Source organism: Amblyomma americanum, chromosome 3 (assembly GCF_052857255.1).
Source record: "Amblyomma americanum isolate KBUSLIRL-KWMA chromosome 3, ASM5285725v1, whole genome shotgun sequence".
NCBI lineage: Eukaryota > Metazoa > Arthropoda > Arachnida > Ixodida > Ixodidae > Amblyomma > Amblyomma americanum.
The window spans coordinates 20,490,363-20,512,117 of NC_135499.1; the positions used below are offsets into that span (position 1 = coordinate 20,490,363).

The 21,755-nt window shown below is 46.8% G+C and overlaps 1 protein-coding gene across 8 annotated transcripts in view; it reads left to right on the forward strand.

The window, feature by feature from the left end:
* The window catches only part of LOC144124469 (telomere-associated protein RIF1-like), a 395,573-nt gene extending 374,464 nt beyond the window's left edge, over positions 1 to 21,109 (forward strand). For all 8 annotated transcript variants that reach the window (XM_077657148.1, XM_077657150.1, XM_077657155.1 and 5 more), the window contains one exon: positions 18,972 to 21,109. In XM_077657148.1, coding sequence (XP_077513274.1) covers positions 18,972 to 19,132 — 161 coding nt within the window. In that variant the 3' untranslated portion in view covers positions 19,133 to 21,109. The remainder of the gene's footprint in view (positions 1 to 18,971) is intronic.
* Positions 21,110 to 21,755: the final 646 nt, after the last annotated feature.

Consider the following 21,755-nt stretch of genomic DNA (forward strand, 5'->3'; position numbering starts at 1 on the left):
GGCCAGGCAACTTGTGAGAAGCTATCAATAAATCAACGGTAATAGGCGCAAAGCCCCAGGAAGCGCCTAAGCGTCTTTTTGTCCGTAGGTATTGGGAACTTGGCGACTGCGGAGAGCTTTTCGGGGTCAGGCCGGACACCATCTTGGCTAACAACGTGTCCTAAGAATTGCAGCTCCTCGTAACCAAAGTGGCACTTCTCGGGTTTTAGTGTGAGGCCCGCAGATCGTATGGCCTGAAAAACAGCTACCAAACGGCGTAGATGCTCCTCGAAGGTTGCCGAAAACACGATCACGTCGTCAAGATACACCAGGCATGTTTGCCACTTGAGTCCTGAGAGCACAGTGTCCATCAGCTTCTGAAATGTTGCTGGTGCCGAGCATAAACCGAATGGAAGAACCTTAAACTCATACAATCTGTCAGGAGTGATGAATGCTGTCTTCTCCCGATCCCTCTCATCTACTTCAATTTGCCAATATCCACTTTTCAAATCCATTGAAGAGAAGTAACGTGCATTTCGTAGACGATCAAGGGAGTCATCGATGCGAGGGAGGGGGTACATGTCATTTTTGGTCACTTGATTGAGCTTGCGGTAGTCAATGCAAAATCGTAAGCTGCCGTCCTTTTTTTTAACAAGTACCACAGGGGAAGCCCAGGGACTCTGTGACGGCTGGATAATGTCGTCTCGAAGCATTTCGGCCACCTGACGCTGAATAGCTTCGCGCTCTTTCGGAGCCACACGGTAAGGATTTTGTCGAATCGGGCGAATCGCGTCATCCGTGATAATGCGATGTTTGGTCAAAGGTGTTTGGCCAACCCGCGATTCTGAAGCAAAACAGTCTCGAAAGTGATCTATGAGATCCAAAAGACGTTCCCATTCTGAAGACGACAGATTTGGGCTCACATCGATTATGGGTGCGGGCGCCTTGCTCACTGATCCTTCCAGTTGCAGCACGAAATAGTCTTGGTCACTTGGGACGCTATCGAAGAAAGCCACAGTTGTGCCTTTCGGAATTTGCCGACGCTCGTCGCTGAAGTTTGTCAGCAGCACTTCGGTGTGCCCATTGGCCAAACTGACTAGTCCTCGAGCTATAGAAACACCTCGGCTGAGTATCAGGGTGACGGCCCGTTCGGCGACGCCATCGCCGGTATGCGCCACGTCGCACTTCACTTCAACAAGAGAGCACGATCGTGGGAAAATGTCACCCCTTCATTGGCAACTCGTGAGGGCATCAGTAGTACTTGCGCATAACCAAGGTCTCCATGATTTTTGGTGAAGGCAACGACGTTGTCCCGAAAGCTGATCACAGCCCCATGACGGCGCAGAAAGTCCATGCCCAAGATGATGTCTTTGCAACAGTCTGAGAGGATAACGAAGCTGCCAACGAACACTGAGTTTCCAATTCCTATGCGGGCAGTGCACTTCCCAGTCGGTGCCAGTAGCTGACCCCCAGCGCTTCTTATTACTGGCCCAGTCCATTCGGTTTTTACTTTGCGCAGCTTGTCAGCCAGTTTTTGACTAATGATTGAAAAATCCGCCCCGGTATCCACCAGAGCGTGTACATCCAGCCCATCAATGCAAACGGCGAGGTCAGCGCTAACAACGTCGTCTGGGTCGCTCGTCTCTCTCGGCATTTGCGGCAGAAGTGCGGTAAGGTCGGTGCTGTCATTTTTGTCGTCGGGGCTGCTCATCTGGTTCGGCATGTTCGGCGCTAATGTAGGCGGCATTTTCGGTGGTAGTGCGGCAGCGTCAATGTGAACAGAGGCGTCTCAGTCATGGGTTGCGGTCGGCAGTTGCGGCGGTAGTGAGGGCTTTGAAACTTTTCGACTGGTTGCAACCTCCCCTCGCGAGGTTGCGGCGGTTAGTTTCCCCGGCGAGGGCTCGGGGTCCGCCTTCCGCTAACGTCAGCATCGCTACGACGTGTCGGTGAAGAATAACGCCATGGAGATGGGGAGCGGCGGCGGAAGCCCGGTGAGTCGGCTTCCCTGCTGAGCGGCGGGTCCTCGAGTTGGGCACGGCCAGCGTCGAAATGGCATCGAGCAGAACCAGGCGGAAAGGCCTGCCCCTCTTTGCGGTAGCGGCAGTACCGATACACATGGCCAGGTTGTCCGCAGAAGAAGCAGAGTGGTCGGCTGTCATAAGAGCGCCACAGGTCAGTTCGGCACGGCTGAGGGTGGCCGGGACGTGCCCACTGAGGCTCCTGGAAGAACCTGGAGGAATCCTGCGGTGGCCGAGCGTTGGGCGCTCGCCGCGGGGTTGCTGCAGGACGCAGCCGCCCGCCGCCGCGGCGACCACAGCCAGTACTTCCCGAGCCACAACGCGTCGTCGGCCTCTCAGGTGGCGCAAGCAGCGCAATGATGTCACAGGATAAACACGGGCGTGAGTATGGATTCGGAAGACGACAAGATGTACAATACGGATTCCGGGAATGAATCTAGCGGCGAGGAAGACGACGGACTGTCTATTGGTTTGGAACCAGAACCGACAACGGCCAAAGAGAAGATGGAAATTGAAGACCTTCCTTTTGAAGTTCTAACAGCGGAGGATATTGTGCAGCACATGATTAACTGTATCAGTGACGTTAACAATATTGTCGAGATCCCGCCCACCACAACCCGGATCCTCCTGAACCACTTCAAGTGGGACATGGAGAAGCTGTACGAAAGGTACTATGACGGTGATCAGGAGCGGCTTTTCAAAGAAGCACACGTGGTAAATCCATACAAAAAGCCTGCCAAATCACAGAAGAAACGACAAGTGTCAGCGGCTAATGGCATGGAGGACTGTGAAATTTGCCTGCGTGACCTACCCAGTGCGATGATGAAGGGCTAGCCTGTGACCATAGATTTTGCACCGAGTGCTGGAACTTCTACCTGACGACCAAGATTATGGAGGAGGGCATGGGCCAGACGATCTCGTGTGCCGCCCACGGCTGCGACATCCTTGTGGACGACCAGACAGTCATGAAACTGCTGACTGATCCCAAGGGGAAGCTCAAGTACCCCGCACCTCCACCAGTGTCAGGACTCGGTAGAACCCCGAGGAGAGCTGAAGGTAAAACGGTTTACTGGTTAACCAGAAAAGGTCCCTGCGCACTTCAGCTTCTTCTTCTTCTTGCCTCGCGCTCGTAGACCAAGTCTTCATCTTTGGCATCTTCTTGCATGCGGCAATATGCAGAAAATCAAAGTAACAAAGTAACGTTCAACAGTTTCAGAAGGAAACAGCAGTTCACAATTGTTAGTGAGGTGTTGAAAGTGGTAAGGGAATACATCTACTTAGTGCAAGTACTGTCCGCATATTCAGATCACTAGAGTGAAATAACTAGAAGAATAAGAATGGGGTGGAGCACATTTGGCAGGTTCTCTCAAATTGTGAATGGCAGCTACCACTATCCCTCAAGAGTAGAGTATGTAACAGTTGCCGCGGTGGCTAAGTAGTTATGGTGCTCGGCTACTGACCTGAAAAGTGCGGGTTCGATCCTGGTCGCAGCGGTTGAATTTCGATGGAGGCGGAATTCTAGAGGCCCATCTGCTGTGCGATGTCAGTGCATGTTAAAGAACCCCAGATTGTCGAAATTTCTGGAGCCCTTCACTACGGCGTCTCTCATAGCCTGAGTCACTTTGGGACGTTGAACCCCCATAAGCCCACAAGAACAGTATATACATGACAGCTGTATCTTACCAGTACTCACCTATGGAGCAGAAACATGGAGGCTAACGAAAAGGGTTAAACTTAAGGACAGCACAGCGGGCTATGGAAAGAAAAAATGACAGATGTTACGTTAAGAGACAGGAAGAAGCCAAAGTGGGTCAGGGAGAAAACATGGGTTAATGACATAGAAGTCGAAATCAAGAGGACGAAATGGGCTGGAGCAGGGCATATAATGTGAAGGCAAGATAACCGATGGTCCTTGAGGACCAGACTGGATTCCAACTGAATGGAAATATGACGGGGTGGCAGAAAGTTAGGTGGTCAGATGAGATTAAAGGGCAATCCACATGGAGCGAACTTGCGCGGCGGAAAACAGGCGGCTGCCGCCAGACCGCTGCCCCCAGGATTTCGGTATTGCTAGAAATGGCATGATTCTATATGCTTAGTAAAATGCTGAAAAAAACAGCTTTGCATTTGCAATTAAGCTATTATTTATTCAGTGACAACAAAGAGGTTGAATTATTCTTTGTGACCCCTTTCTGAACCAAAATCGTTAACGTGTTTGAACCTCCCGCACTTCCCGACGTCAACCGACGCGTAGTGGCTAAGTCTAGCAGCTTTGAAAATCCAGAAGCATTCTGAAAATATGGCGCGTTTCATCACTAAAATTTTGTGGTGTGGGCATCTTCAGACAAAGCGAAAGCTCCATGCAACTTTTGTTTGCAGTGAACGTGAGGCACAGTGCAGCGGCAACGACGAGTTTGTGGTGAAGTGAGAGGCCCTGCTCCCCGCTTCGACAGGCGCAGCCATGTTGTAGAAGCGGGCGGAAGTCAGGCGCGGTCGCACCCTGATTGGTCCTCGCTGACAGCCCACGTTGCCCGCTTCCGGCCTAAGGCTGGCCAGGGCGGACATATCTAGACCAGCTTGATTGGCGGCGGCCGTTCGTTAGTTTTGCGCAAGAGAAACGCTCCTTGTGGGGCGCCCTTAAGAAGTCTGCAGGAATAAGGTGGCTGTAGCTGGCACAGGACAGGGTTAATTGGAGAGATATGGGAGAGGCCTTTGTCCTGTGTTAGGCATAGTCAGGCTGATAATGATGAGGGACCGAAATGTAAAGGGTCTAAGGGCAGTCATTATGCATGACTTTTTTCACTAAATTATTTGACCGGTTTATTGCCATTCGTGCACTTTGTTTGTGTGCTTATAGAAAAGTAGACTGTTACTAGTTTAAAGCATAACCTTAGCCTTGAATTTGTCTCTAGGACCTATTCGTGTGCAAAAGAAAATTGAACAGAGCAGTGGTCTTCAAAAATGGCAAATCAAGTCTTCCAGTTACTAGAGCGATGCTCTGAAAGTGACATGACTGGAACAAAATGACCTCTGATACTGTTAGTGCAATGTTGTTGTGATCCACATGCGATAGCACTATATAGCCTTATTAAAGTACAGTCAAACCCACTTATAACAATACTGAAGCACCCCAGAATTATCATTGTTATAACCGATCATTGTTATAACTTGGTTATGCCGAAAAAAATTTAATGAGGGTAAAGTAGCTTGCACTTCTCACTTTTTTGCTGAAACAAACCCGTAATCAGCGAGCTTTGACTGCTTCGTGGCAATCTTGCTGACGTCTTTCTGTAGGGCATCCAAATGCTGAACATATATGAGTTGAAAGTTTTTTGCAAAAATGAAGTCCCGCAGCGACTTGATCATTCTTAGGGCCTCCTGATGAGACACAACTTGCACTGTTTCCAGTTTATCTTCATCATCGCTGCTGCCATCGTCTTCCGTACAGGTGACTGCTGCAGCGATCACCTCGTCAGTCAATTCTTCGTTTGTCGTAACTGCATTGTCAGTCTGCAAGAATTCTTCAAGCCCCTCCGTGTCACCGTCATCACCGTGCACCGTAGACCAAAGTTCTGTAATCGTTCCATTGGTAGGAGTTTCGTGACAGTCCGCGTCACTGATATCCTTGGCGAGGTCCCTTTTTCGGAAGCAATTCGTGACAGTGGAGGAGCTGACTTCTGCCCATGCCCTAAAAATGAATTGGACAGCCATCAGAAGCGAAATCTTAAAAGTCTGGCGCGGGTCGACATTCTCACACAGGAATGTCCGGATTAAGAGCAAGCCTGCTCAACACACATCGGCGATACAGTGCCTTGAAGCGCACAATCACGCCTTCATACATGGGTTGCAAGCCTGCAGTCGTGTTCGGTAGGTGGAAAAAAATTTCCACGTACGACAGCTTGTGGGCAATTTGGTGTGCAGTACACTTGTCGAGGACAAACGCCACATTCCTACCTTTGTGCTGCATCCTCTGATCAAACTCGACAGCCACTCTTGGAAAAGTTCATGTGTCATCCATGTTTTCTTGTTGTGAGGGTAGCAAACCGGAATCCTTGTGGCACCGCGGAAACAGCAAGGATTCCTAGATTTTACAATCAAGAAGGCGAGATACTTGTCGCTGCCGTCCAAATTCACACAGGAAAATGGTCACCTGCAATTTGCTCTGCTTGCCGCCCTTACAGGGATCGCATTTGAGTGCATGCATCTTCGACAGAAGCATTTGGAAAAATAGCTCGGTCTCGTCACCATAATACAAGTCCCAGTCTGTGCATGCTTCGCGAATGCATGGCAATGTTTCTTCCAACCACTTCCATCTAGCATCGACATCGAGCAACCCTGCCTTGCCCATGACTGCCTTGTAGACAATTCCGTGCCGCTCCTTGAACCGCTGAATCCAGCCACCACCAGGCTGGAAATCGGTGTTCTGAAGTAGATATGCGAAGTGCTTTGGTTTCTCTGCTAAAATCGGGCCACTAATTGGCAAGTTCATCGCACGTGCGCTAAGGAACCATTGATACAGTGTCTCTTCCATGTCTTTGTAAGCACCATGCCGAATTTTTCCTGCTGTCGTCCATTGCTTGGCCAGCACTAGCATGGTTTTTATTTTCAGTCATCTTGACCGCATTGCGGATAATGGTTGAAACCATTGGCTTTGACAGGCTGTACTTGCGTACCAAGTTGCACTTTTTCGCCGCCTCTGTACTCCCTTACAATGCTCCACTTCACTTCCAATGATATTGCCGTCGCACTTCCGGAAGAGGATCCTCCATCGCTGCACTCTGCAACGCAGCTGCAAGCGCTGCTCGTACCACGAGCGCGACATGCTTTATCGCGTGTAGCAAAAGGTTGACAACTTAGGCAAGTCAGCTGACAACGTGAGCAAGTCTACCAGCCTTGGCTGTCTTCAGTTCCGATGGCGTCTGCTCCTCCGAAAATCGGGAAACTGCAAGCTGTCAAAATCGGGCAGAGCATTATGAAAGACGTCGAGAGCAGTTTGAAAAAGGCTACGGAGGCAAAGTGTCGCCGACGTTACTGTGTCCGCCATTTGGAAGAACAGCGACAAGTTGCGACAACAGCTGCAGGAAGATGTCGCAGATTTGTTTGAACGGTTTTGCGAGATCCGAGCCCAGACGGTTCCTGTGAGTGGCTCGATATTGCAAGTCAAGGCCAGGTGCCTTGCAATGATTTTGGGGCATGATGATTTCAACCCATCGAACACTGTTATTCAGCATTTCAAGGACCGGCATGAGATAAGCTCATCGCCGTTGTCGCCGACCCCGACGGCATTGCATGTGAAGTAGTTGCCACAGATGAAGACATCGTGGCTGTGGGGCGCGGTCCCGATGAGCCTCTATCCGAGCATGAGCCCGACGATGTGAGTGAAAGTGTAGCAGAAGTTTCCTGCAAAGACGCGCTCGACTGTTACAACAAACTGCGCCTCTAGTACGCTCAGAGAAACCTCAGCGAGCAAGTGCTCAAGCGCTTCCCTGTTTTTGAATATGATGTCATTAGCAACGCACTTGAATCGCAACGTCGACTAAAATAACATTGCTCTTTCATTCATTACAGCGCTTCGACAGAAGATCAAAGAAACTTCTTTGTTTGCTATTGCAGTGTTGCGTGTCTGATGTGTTGTCAGGTGCATTTTGAAAGGTAGGCTGGCCATTCTGAAAACGCAAATGCATGGAAAAACTATGTTTTGGTTACAGTGCAGTACCGCTTATAATGTGGATTTTCCCCGACTCCCGCGGTACGCATTATAAGCGGTCTATGCTGTAAATAAATAAAAAAAACCACCCCCTTTTAAACAAATATTCCGGAGACCCTGGCTTCATGTAAGCTAGAGTGAATTCCGTCTGCTGACAGTGTCTCTATTCCAAATATTCCACTTGCAGCTTTCAGTGTAAAAGTGGCATTGCATTCAAGTCATGCTTACCAGCACAGCCCAACTTGACTTGAAGAAATTTTTTATTCACCTACACGTCCAACTGTGTGCCTTGAGATTGCTCCATAAAGGGCCATACGCAAAGCCAGCACACTTACTTTGGATTTACATGCAATACATCGGAAGCAGAGAGGGGAACATCCTCATAAGAGAAGCACACGGGATGGGCATGGTGACTAACTGCCATATTTGCTACATATAAGACAATTCCCTCAGCTGGCAGCCTTTGATGCTAACAAAAAAAAAACTAAACTCTAGATAGAAGTCGATGCCTTTCCCCTTACTCCAGGTTGAGCTAGTCAAAAAGGAAGGATGTGTAGTTCTTCATCAGTCCATCCTTAGTGGCTTTCTGTGTGTACGCATGTAGCTGAAAGGAACAAGTGCACCTTGAAGCAACCGAGAGTTCTGCAGTCAAAGGCAAATGGTAGGAATGTGCGAATATCCGAAACTGCGAATACTGTTTGATTAATTCGCACCGCACTTTTACTATTGAAACCTTCTAATGACGAATTTTTCTTTCATCCTAACTCGCGGCAAAATGCCGCTCACTAGTTTCAGCATTGACTGCAGTAACCCCGACCTAAAACCGATATGCCTACGGCCACTGGGAGGCGACGCGTTTGCACATTGCAAAACTGCTTAGCGCAGGTTGATACTACTTGTGCCTCAATGGATGCCACAAAACGCTCCGATGTAGAAAGTGAACGGGTGCCAGTGCTCCTATCTCTGGATCACTGTGTTCTTCCTGCACAGTTCGTCTGCTAGCACCTAGAAACTGTGTGGTGTGGCTCTCGGGGGGTCAAGGGAAAAGTGGACAACAGACGGAACATAGTTTCGTGCCTTTGGTTTGCAGTGGCATCTGGTCTCGTAGCAGGGCTTGCAGTGCAGTTAAGCCGATGCGCGAGGGCTAAGCAGGCTACATCTCGTCGAGAATGCCGTGCTTCGGGTGGCATTCACATTCAGTGCTTTTGTTTTTAGGCATTGTGCAAAAGTCGGTCCTGCTTGCGTTACAGCGCAGGCTGCTGCTCTTGAGCCATTTTGCGAGCCATCTTGTCGCAGCCTGCTAGCTGTGTACGTCACTAAACCAGAGCGGAGATACAGTCTCCGACTGATTTTTCTTACTCGGCGGGACCCGGAAAATGATCCGAAGAATCGGACAGTTGGAAAAATTCATGAACTTCAAATACATAACTTCTCTGTGAAAAACCAGCCTTTCAGAATCGCAAAAATCACCACTCCCCATGTCCTGCCTAAAATCGGTAATACTAGACTGTATCTGGACCATAGTCATTCTTTTGTCATAACCGCACCCTCTCCTGTCACCAAACATGGGCGATCGTTCATGAAGTGCACCGAAGGTGTGGTTGAAATCCCCCTCTCGTGCGGCCGCTCCTATATAGGGCAAACTGGACGCTGCGTTAATGAGCGAATCAGGGAACATGAAAGAAATGTGGAGCAAAATAAGGAAGGGCCAAATTTGCCTAGGCATATAAGGTCTTGCCCGTCACGCTCTTGTGAGCCATGTTTTTCTGGTGTGCGAATTTTATCAAGAAGTAAAGACACAAAAGCAGGGAATTAATCGAAGCATTCTTTATTGCTAAGAAAAGAAGCATGTGTGTCAGCGACACGTCCATATCGTTGTATAGGGCAGAGAACGATTTTTTCACGCGTTCGCTGTCATATCAGATTGGAACATGATAGTATTCCTTGCGTGTCAGCTGGTATATATATGTTTGTCGTGCCTTTGAATAAATCAGTTGTGAGTGGCGCTCCGTCCCGTGTATCTACCTTGTGGTCTGTCTGTTTTCGCGCCTGTAATCCAAAGATGTACCAACTTGCCCAGCAAGACGTTCTTTTAAGATACTAGGCAGTGTGGTGCAGCCCCACATCGTGCCACGGACGAATGCACTCGTCGCGCAGAGCAAGACCAGTCAATTTGCATGAGGCAACGATGCTCGTGAAGACAAAGAGGTAACCCACGGGAAGACGCGAGCGGAAGCGAGTGCCTCAGAATACCCCCCCCCCCCCCCCCCCCCCCCCCCCCCCCCCCCCCTCGGCCGTGTTTACAGCCCCGCACCACAGGTGGCGTCGTCCAAGCCGCAGCAGACGCTGCAGCTGTCCCATTGTCCCTTTGTGCCATTTTTAATGCGATCATGCGCTCTTTGTAGGCCGCCTCGATGGCAACGGAGAGCGTACCACTATCTCGAATGGCAACAATGGAGAACAAAAGAAATAGCCAAGCCTATCCATTCCGACAGGGCCCTGCAGATTCCATTTCAATCCAGATAGCATCTCTCACAGCAGTGGAGAAAGGGTTGGTTATGACAGCAATGCCCGCTCTTGTCTATATCAGGTCAAAATAACAAACTTTCAAATATAAAATGATCTCCACAGTGTTGGCATCTATATTAGTCCAAAAACGTTGATCGTTTAGACTCTACAAAGTCCAAATTATCAGTCGTGAAAATGTACATGTTCCCGAGTACTGTATCCGATCACTTTGCAATGCTTCCACGTGAAAGCACTGAGTGAAACTGTCAAATGAGGCTTTTTCACTTAACACAGTCTTTTATTCGAATAACTATACTGAAGCTATTGGTCTACACAATAGTTTAGTGCCTTACCTCTTACATGATTCTCCTTGCCCTTCAGTTAATGGCCCATAAGCCTTGTAGGTAATAAATGATCAGTAAAGCAAAATTTATGACCGTAGTTTTGCTGAAGCGTCTGTTCCTAATTTTAATCAACTGTATTAATCGACAATACTCAATTCGCAACCAATTTTTGTAGTTCTAGACCAATAACTTTGCATTCGTACACTCCTAGCAAATAGAGATCGAAAGCAATGAAATGGCGCACCTTCTGAGCCTTCCTCACTCACGTGGAGCCTGACTGGCCATCATCAGCGTATTTTTGGATTCTGGTATGATGCACGCTCTGCATCAGGTGCTCTCAAACTTTCAGTCATATTTAATTAATAATGACTGGCGATTTGGCGAAACAGGCTGGTATAAGCAAATGGCATAAGATTAGCCCAGATGAGGGCTGAGGCATGCATGAATTTTAATTTTAGGTAGGGGTGTGCGAATATTGCAATTTTCAAATATGAATCAAATATGGATATGAAGAAAAAATGGCTTTGAATATTAAACCAAATATTTGTTCAGCACAAAAAATTATATATATATTAGAGAAAGATAAACAAGCAAATATAGCGGGCCTTTTTTTTTTCTTTCAAAATAGTGTGTGGTCTTTGCAACTGAAATAGGCAAAACTAGACTGACTCAGCACCATGTCAAAAAACATGATTTGCACAGATATGTATACCACTTGATTAGACCGCATAACTGTATCCAACCTGTAATGTGATCGTGCAAAAATGAAATCCATAAATTAGCAAAACTGGCAACAAAAAATAACCTGATGGCCAGTAAAACCTTAGTAATGCGGAATACAAGGGACTGGAAGAAATGGCCGGGTTATCTTAAGGTCTATTTATTAAATGCCCCTTCCCCCCTCATGTGGCAATTCCATCACGTAAACGCATGGAGGAAGGAAAATTCAGGAGAGGCCCTCGCTACCTGTGCTGCACGCCAAAAAGCATGCCTGAAGTCAGGCACTTTCGCAAGGACTGCTGGGAGTCTGGCGACGGCGGCCAAGTAGGGGGAGGGCAGCTTCAAGAAATGTAGCGCAACCGCCTCTCCCGAGTTCTTTCCTTCCTCCATGGCACAAACGCCTGTAAGCCCGTGACGGTCTTCGGCGTGCTGGAAGAACTACGCAAATGCAAGCAACGGGGGAACACACATTGGCCCCTTCTAAAACAGAAAAAAAATGACTGGTGATGTGCCAGTTGGTGTCCGAGAGCGGTGCGGAGCTAAGATTGGACTACCGGCAAATGCGCGGACCGACAACTGCTGTTGCCGCGGGCGAGCAGCCAAGCTCGGAAACCGAAACTATGCAGCCAGGCTGCTTTCGGCCTTGCAACCGGGGTCTTTCGATCGTTGCCACGCCTGTAGTTATGCCCATTTAAGAGGTGTGCTGGTTACAGTAATAGGAGGCATTTTTGCAGGATCGCTTGCCCTGTTGTGACACCTCGACTTGCCCCTTCGGGAGGCTGACACAAAATTCCTCAAGTAGGTTTTCCAGCAAAGCGTAGTTGCCAATACAGGATGGCGGAGGGAGAGTTATGAAGGCGACAGGATGCATTCCACAGATGTGGTCATTCAGTACGTCGGAAAGTCGTCAAGTCTATTGTCTTCAATTTATATGCTTGATTTTTTTTTCCCTTTCTCTCATTTCTCTCTCCTTCTTTTTCCCCTGCCTATTCCTTAGTTTTCACTCTGCTTGATTTGCGTTGTGAAATGCAAATGCCATATGCTCTGACTTGACCCATGCTGCCGGGCACTGCGCCACAAGCCCTCTTTTGGCTTGGGCAGGCCCGCATATCTGTCTTGAATTTGTATCAATAAGGAATTTATTATTATTATTATGTAACACATCACGGAAGGATAAAAAGCATGCTTTCGCATTGCCATTGTTCAAAGCGGGTCATCGGCCATCTTGTTCGCGGCAGATGTTATGTGTGGGACAGCCCACTTGCGGAATATCTTGCACGGTCAAGCCTAGCGACATCGGAATGCAATCGGTCCATGCTATAAACCACAGAGAAGGAAGGGAATTATCCGATCGTCGGATAATTTGCCCACATGTTGTGGTTTTGCCAAGGTAGAATTCCAGAAAGTCAGCACTGTATACAATTCCTGACGGGTATTTGGGAATTTTCTAATATTCACACAGCCCTGATGTTAGGTGCTCAGAGAACCCAAACAAGGAATCCGAGGGTTCTGCAAACTCCCATTTGAGAACCTCTGCTTTGGAGGTTGCCAAAGGTTTGCTCTTATCCTGGAAAGCACCCCTGAATACTATGCAATGTTTGCAATAAAGCAGTTGCCTTCATGTCGGTTTTAGAGTGAGTGAGAAGAGCTGTTGTCTGCGAGTAAGAAAAGAAAACCACAGCAGAAGTTGAAGGAATGCTTTGATGGCCCTGTGGACCAATGAGAGGGCAATTACGGGAATGAGAGGTGAAATTTTTTAATGCGAAAGCATTTACATGAAATGGTGGCTGCATGTGTGTGTGTACCCACAAATGGTACAGAAAATCTCAGCGATTTCAAAAGCAGATAGGGCGACGTCCTCAAGCGGCTGTGTGATGCACACAGCAAGCCGAGCGCCTCCAGTTCAGACACTCCTGTACACGTTGTTCGTCTATATGCACTCACCAGTGGCCGATCTCCATGTGGTGCCAGTTTTCTCAACATTCACAGCAAAATCATGATGCAACCATTTGCCTTACAGCGTTCCGGGTAGGGTCATTGCATATAGCTTACATGCGCTGTTCAAGTTGGAGGCTAGCTTGTGACAGGGATTCAAACTGACATGCATCTTCAGTTGTATGCCTTCCCAGACTTTCGTATCAAAATTTTGATGCAACTGTTTGTCGTACAGCGTTCCAGGTGGTGTCATACACGCACATATGTGTGTGTCTGGGGAGGCAATAAGGTTTGTCTGGGCTAGTCGGTACATGGTACTAAATGAAGGCACAGCGCACGAAAGGCGGGACTGAGAAAGAGACAAACACAGCGCTGTGGTTTCCCACGAGGTGAACGGTCTGTTCCGCTTGTGCCTGTCGCTCTTTCTTTGGGAGCGCAGCCCAGACTTGTCGCCACAGCCATTCAGTGCTGAGTGAAACTGCGCACAGTTCCTAGCTGAGACGGCGGGAGGCACCACCTGGGGGGGCATTCTGCGAGCAGGCAACACGCAGGCAGTCTTTCAACAGTCGAACATTCCTCTATGCTTCAGTACGCGCAATGCGGCAAACACATAAGCCATGGCGTAAAGAAGGTGGGAACAGTCCAAGTAGGTGGGAGACAACAGGTGGGAAATAAGCGTTCTTCACCGCGAATGAAAACAGGCGGGCTTTGCAGGTTGCATGGGCTAAGAGGCTTGCACAAAGAGTAGGATGCTGAAAGACACACTGAGAAAGGATGCCCGATGTGTGTCTCTTTCTCAGTCCCGCCTTTCGTGCGCTGTGCCTTCATTTAGTCTGGGGAGGGCCCAGTCAGTGCACCCAGGCAAAGCAATGCTTTCGCATTCCCACATGTAAGCAGTCTTAAGGGCACAGGGTAAGGTAAAATTAGAAAAAAAATTGTTTTTTTTTTCTTTTGGAATTTTAGAAGTTCAATTCTTTCTACACATGTTCCATGATCGCACTTTCCTCAGAAAGCCATATTTACGGCTGAAAAACGCTTTTTCCGAAACCAAGTAGTGAGCGGCCACGCCCCCTTTCAGGATTAAAGTCAATTTTTTCAACCAAAAAGTCCACCACCTGATTTCAAAACTTGTCTAAAATCAGCTACATATAAAAAATTGTCTGGCAACTATTGTACAGCTCCTCTTTTTAGCCAAGACAATCCTGAGACGCTTTGCACGTTTTTTCCACGTTTCTGCAACCTTCATGCAGCTGCATCCGAGTGCTATCCCTTTCGATCAGTATTGTAAATTGTGCCGGTGTTGGTTGCTGCTGATAAGTTGAGATGCCCAGGGCAAAGAAGGCCTTCGTCAGGCGTGAATTTCACGGCAACCGCTACGCTCATCGTGAAAAAGCAAAAGGATGTCCACGACCGAATGAGATCCCGAACGCCGAACGCGCCAGCTCCTCGACATCGAAGCTTTCAAGATTTTCTCTGTGCTTCCAGGAAGAGGATGTGCTACAGAGCAGCAGCCAATATGCCTTAATGGACATGGACGGCATTTGTGCCGCAATTACACAGATTTGTGTGTGCAGAGAGTGCGGTGGAAGTGTTGAGCTCATCGAAATTGTGACAAAACGGGTAGGTGTTGCAAGCGTTTACAGTTTGAACTGTGAAGTGTGTAGTGCCGCACAACGATTTGAGACGTCGAAGAAAACTACTTCTGGCCTCTATGAAGCCAACCTCAGGTTAGTGTATGCCTTGAGGTCCATTGGTAAGGGAATGGCTGCAGGAAATATACTCTGTGCTATGCTAAACCTTCCTAAGCCGCCGACAAAGTTTGCGAAATACAATCAAGAGCTTCTAGGTCACATCGAAGCTGCTGCTCAGGAGTCGATGAAAAGGGCAGCTGAAGAAGCTGTGCAGCTGAATGAGGGGGATAAAGACATCGCAGTTGCTCTTGATGGAAGCTGGCAGAAGCGAGGCCATACTTCCAATAACGGCATAGTCTCTGCGACCAGTGTAGACTCTGGGAAAGTGCTGGATGTGGAGGTTTTGTCTAAACGTTGTCCAAAGTGCAGCATCAAGGGTACAAACAGTGACCCCCTTCATAGAGAGGTGTGCCAAAGAAACTACCAAGGCACCAGCGGTGGAATGGAAGTCGCAGGAGCACTGAAAATTTTCGGCAGGAGTGAGGAGCTTCACGGCGTTCGATACGTCAAATACCTTGGGGATGGTGACAGCAAGGCTTTTATGGCTGTGAAGGCACAAATGCCATATGGTGATTCCGTTGAAATATCCAAGGTTGAGTGCATAGGGCACGTGCAAAAAAGGATGGGCACAAGGTTACGAAGGCTAAAAAAAGGAAACAAAGCAGGAAAACTTTCTGATGCAAAGAGCCTCTCGGGCCGAGGCCGACTGACTGATGCAGTAATAGACAAGCTCCAGACGTACTATGGTTTGGCCATCAGAAGAAATGTAGGAAACCTGGATGAAATGCGAAAGGCCGTTTGGGCAACCTTCTTCCACTTATCGGCCACAGACGATGACCCATGCCATGGACTTTGCCCAAAGGGACCTGATACGTGGTGTGCCTTCAACAGAAGTCAGTCAGAGGGCAAGCCATTTTTCCACAAGGAGAGTTTGCCTGCATCTGTCTTGGAGGCTATCAAACCCATTTATAGGGAGCTATCGAAGGCTGAGCTCCTAGAGAAGTGTCTGCATGGGCGAACTCAAAATGCAAATGAGTCGTTCAACCATGTTATTTGGGAACGTGCGCCAAAGAATGTGTTTGTTAGGCTTCGGACCCTACGGATGGCAACACTGGATGCTGTTCTTTCATTTAATGATGGTAGCATCGCACGGGCCAACGTTTTGAAGGCGTGCGGATTGAACCCAGGGAGCAACACCATCAAGTGGACCGAGCAACACGACAGCTTACAAAAGAGGCCCGACAGTCAAAACGACAAGCCGAAAAGCGAAAAAATGATGGCGACCGTGACTACGAAGCAGGGGGCTATTAAACCAATTACTATGGAGGCGTTTCTGCGAATAAAAAATGATTTTTCACATCTTTTTTCTCTTTATGCTCTATTATCTCAAAACAGTGTTTTTTCTAACAAAGGTACCATTATTTCCAATGCCTTTCGAGACAGAGGGCTGATTTTTTTTTGCAATCATCTACATAAGTGTTGCCAACTACTGAACTAGAATTAAGCAATTTCACTGAGCAGTTATTCTGTTATGAATTTTGAAATGCGCAAAGAAAGGCCAGATTTGTGTACTACCGGAAAAAATTTTATTAAAAATCGAATTTTCAACACATTTCAAATATTCTAGTTCAGTAAAAAGAGCACAAAATTTGGCAAACAATGATATATGTATTATTAGGCTACTGTTATTAGTTAGTGAGAAACATGTACCTCAACATGGCCTAAAATGCATGGGAAGTATAGGGCTTACCCTGTGCCCTTAAGTGTCTCAGCAGAATTTTAATTTTTAGTGCGAAAGCACCACTTCACGAAGCCTCATCAGTTCACCGAATTTGTGTGACGCTTGACCTTGAAAGTGACTCTGTAAAAATGTCGCACAGCAACAGCCCATGCAGAAATACAATAAATACTGCCGCGACTGGGTTTCAAACCCTTGGCAACGTGAACAGATCAGCTTCGCTCGCCACTGCACGAAGGCACTATGCTATCGCCGCAGCCGATCACGCCTCGAGTTAAATTGCAACTAACTCTCGCGCTGTGCATTGCACATTGTCGTCTTCATACCTTCCACCTGCAGCGCAAACACATCAGATTAACATAACCTCTGATATCATCATCAGACATGCTGACAGCCCAGCCAATCAAAACCATGAGCCAGCCAGGCTAAACACACGCTTTCGCACATCTATTCGTTTAGCTATGTTAGCACCCTACCACGTTTTTTTTGCTACAGAGCAATAAAATTTGGCATGGGAAGTACACTGAATGTCTAAATACAAAATTTCACTGATATATGCATATCCTAAGTAGTTTTGACATTTTAAATTTTTAGTATGCTTCTTTGCTATACCAAACTTGCAGAAAGCTTAGCATGACTACAAAACATGGTAGGAGCCTGCAGGCACTGAAAGTTTTACGCAAAGGAATGTTTGATGCCACGACAGTCTCTAAATATTTTTAGCAGCTTGATTTTTTTTCTACTCAAAATGTTATTACCAAGCTTGCATAATGTGCTAATTATTGCCATGTCAAATTAGTGACAGAGTGAATAAATTTTAAATTCAGAAATATAGGCATGTCACTGCAGAAACAATTTATGAACGAGCATAATGCAACGAACAAATACATGAGGTCATTGTCATGCTATGCTTTTTTGCAAGTATGGCAGTCAGGTCAAAAGCACTTTTAGAAAACTGGCACTACACTGATATTTTTGCTGCCTAATCTCACAAAATATTTCTGAAAGTCACTTCTGGGCTTTTTTCAGGGAAAATAACTCGGGATATAAAGAAAAAGATAGATATAGATGCCAAATTTTGTGTTTTTGAAGATCCTTTTTTTTAGATTTTTTTTATTTGACCCCCATGTTTCCCTTTAAGGTCGAGTGAGACTGAAAATAAGTTTTAAAAGTTGTCTGTGTAGCAGTTGTAATAAAAGCTGTGACTATAAAATTTGCAAGGAATCTTAAAGATAGAGCTTGCATTAGAGCTCAAAACTAGTTTTAAATTTTGTTTAGTATTTTTTTTACTTGTATATCTGCTAATGTAGCCTTGTCTTAAAATATACTCTCCGTAGAGTGTTCCACTTTTGTACGGAAGTAGCAACAATGCTTTACACAAGTATAACTAAAATAATGCACTTCCAACAAAAACTAAACTTGTTTTTTATCCTTCTCAACATAATGACACATATGGGTGGTTCTTTTTGCTCAAAAAAATACAAATGCACCTACTTTATTGATTCTACTTCTAGTTATGTTAATACCATTAATTAACACCTGTGAAAATTTTTGTTTCCTTATGCTTTAGAGTTTCTGAGGAAAAGAACCACAAACCTCCAGAAATGTTGTTTTCAGAAAAATGTCAGTAAAGTCGCTGAAAACAGTTTTATTCGTCAGAACTTCCCACGACAAGAGCTTCAGGATGAGCCTTGGTGGCTGAAAAATGTGCTGTAAATGAGGCCAAATTGTAACCAAATACAAAGTGAGTTTCTGATCACAAATTTGAGAACATTGAATTTTTGCAAGTATCCAAAACGAAGTGACCATGTCAAGGTGCACCCACTTTTCTGGTTGATGTAACGAACAAAAGGGACAAAAAATGTATTTTTGAAATCGCAAATCCTGAAATGCTGTATATTTTCTGAAAGGTAAAGAAATTATCAGGTTATCACAAAATCTCAAAGTGGAATTTCTTGACAAAAGGAAGTCTCACCCCACCTTAATGCTCTTTTGGTACAGCGCCTTCATGAAGGTACTTGTTGATTGTTCCCCAGTGTTGAACTTTAGTGGGCTGCGGCTGAAGAACACAGTGGTAAATGAAGGAGGCCCCCCAGCCAGTGGCGTGGACTTAATGCCATGCCTTGCACCTGCGGTTCTACACGAGCAGGGGCAAGGGAACTGACTCATAACATCATGGCAATCGGTCGGTGGAGGGCCTCCTGTGAGAGGCATTCGTCATCTCGTTCTTCAGTTGCATCCAACTGCTGCTACTAGCTCAGCTGTTTTGCTGTAGAGGCAGGCATACTGTGGTGTGGGGTGACTGAGAGTTGCACCTTTTCTCCCGTGCAGAGCAAGCCGTGCAGACGGATCCTATGGTGCTGTCCAGAGGTGAGGCCCACCAGCTGTTCACCCCCGAGTCTTTTGCATCCCTCCAGCCGGCCGAATTGGCACACATCCTCGCAATGGTGGCCACTGCCCTTTCCCAGCATTCCGTGCACAGCACTCAGTGATGGGACAGGCCTGCAGGTTGCTTGTCACCACCACCACTGTGTAAACGCCTGTCTACTTCTTTCCTTCACCTGAGGACTTCGCCAACTCTGTAGCAGAATACGCCCTCAAATGGCAGTGGTAACTGGCAGCTCATTTTAGACATGCTGTGGCAAGTAAAAAAATATTAGCATAAATGACAGGAAGTTCCCACGTTAGTAGCAAGGGGAGGTAGGCCGGAAGCAACTTTGGACAGCCATGCATGACTGTTCACATGGCCCTTCTTGTTAGTGCTGTTATCGTGACCAAGCCTTTCATCAAAAAAGAAAAGAAACGATTCTTTGCAGGCCATGACTGCTTGTTGAACTCTCTGTAGACTGAAAAATGCAAATGGTCTGGCGTTCTCTTTTGTCAATGTGGTCTTGAACTGCAGCACTGCAGTTTACTATTCTGCTGCTCTAGTGATCGATCACTTGTGCTATACTACCAAGGAGAAGAAAAGCTCGGTTGCCTAGCCCCGTACAGATGCATGTAAGAATTAGAAAGTTTACTATGAACTTGTGTATGTGCCTTTTCCTCTCTACTTCTCAACTGCAAACTCGATTTCTCGCCTACAACAAACGGTGTTTTTTTGACCCATCTGTGGTGACCTGCTCAGCATTTTGAAAAAACAATTGCAATTCTTCAGGACCTGCTGCCTCATTGTGCCTTCATTGCAAACTGTACAATGACATCACTCGCCTGACATGGCAGATAGTTTAGTTCCCCCCTGATGCTGAGGGATTCCGTGGCTGACCCTGTACTGCCACATGTGTTTTAGGTGGGCACTCACTGTCAGTAGCTACAGCAGTCATTAGATTCAGTGCATTCTTTGCTGCTCTGTTTGTGCCTTGCATTTTGAGGCTCATATTTGCCACAGGGGGCAGTTGTACCCTCATTCATCCTGCAGGGGATGCCTGCAGCATGTTTTTAGGTGGGCAAGGTATTTTCTGGCCTTGACTTGCCTACATTTGCTCATGACAAAAAAATACATTTTTCATGCACTTTCATGGAGTATCACCTAAGATTGCCGTGATTTTACTGTGTATTTGAATTGTTGTTTGCAAGTTTCTCTTCATTCAGTTTGATGTTATTATTTGTGTTTGCTTGCTTTACTGGGTGTGATTTGCTTGGTCAGATTTACCTGCCATGTTGAGATTTCACCTGCGCTTTCATGTTCGACATGTACCCGCCAAAGCGCTGGAGGAAGTAGCGTCAGGCTTTTTAAGCAGCCTGGTCTGCCTGATCACCTGAACAAAGCGCAGGCAGATTATGTCCTTAACATTCTTCATGGAAAGTCTGTTTTGTTTTCGCTTTCCTTCTCAGTACCACAATGCTGTATAATGTACGTTTGCGCCAGCTGTGATTCGTGTCACGGTTTTCGCTGTCTTACGCAGCACTTAAGGGAGTGCATTTTATTTGTTGTTGTGATTTGTGTCCACCGTTAATCGTACACCTCAGAAAAGGGGTTTATTTTGTACATTAGCTAGTATGGCGATGTTTTGGAAGTTCGAGACTAGCAGTGGTAGTCTTTAGGGCCACAGTTTCTATTTGACGGTTGTAATTGCCGGCTTGGAGAATAAAAAAAACCAACAAATGAGGAGATTCTCTTACGAGGGTGTTGTTGTGGGCTAGTTGTATAAACTCTTCTGTGTAAACTCGTAAGCATTCTTACATAGCTTTAAATATTGACTTAAACTTCTTATCATGTGCTGAAGCAGCTGGTAAATGTTTGATCTAGTATACACTCGTTTTTATGGGCAGTGCAGTGTTTCTTTTTTGTTTGTTTTTTATCCTTAGAGCACAATCCAAAGTGCCAATTTTTTCTTGCTCGCACGGCTTTTACGTTCACCCTGTTGTTGCCTCATGCATCATTAGTCGAGTGCATTGTGATCAGCTCTGCTTTGTACAGTTTTTATGTTGGATGTGAAATCCTGAAATAAATAATTTCACAAGTTTTATATGCACGTTTGTGTGTCTGTGTAATGGACATGACTGAGACATGGCTGGACTGCAAGTGATGTTTTTACAACCTGCACTTGTACAGTCAAAGCCGGATATGTCGAATTCTAAGGGGAGCAGAAAATAGTTCAATAGTGAAAATTCAATATAAAGACAGCAGCTTAAGCCACACTCAAGATCATGACCAATTGTGGCTTACTGATCGCAAGAGTCATGAACAGCATAGCCCGGGCACGCAATGTGAAAGTACTTTAACTGCTTTTGTAGCGAGAGCTACACTACGCCAGCCGCGTCGCGAGGTCAGCATGGCCGCACTTGAGCCGTGTTCGCACCGTGGCTTCGAGCCGTTGCCTAGCAACAGCTGGCAGCTGTCGCTCGCTCCGCCAGCTGTGCGCATGTGCATGACGTCATAGCAGGTGCTGCCGGCGCGGCACGCTGACGAAACCGAGTTGCAACAGCCGTGCGCATGTGCCGTATGAGGGAGAGGGGTTGGCGCTGCTGTATATATAGAAGGCGGCTCAGTGGAGCTGTCGGTAGAGATGGCAGAGAGACTGAAAAAAGCCAGGCTTCGCCGTCGGAATGAAACCAAAAGGAGGCAGCGAGCCGAAAAAACCGAGGAAGAGCGCGCTAAAGCAGCGCAAGGAA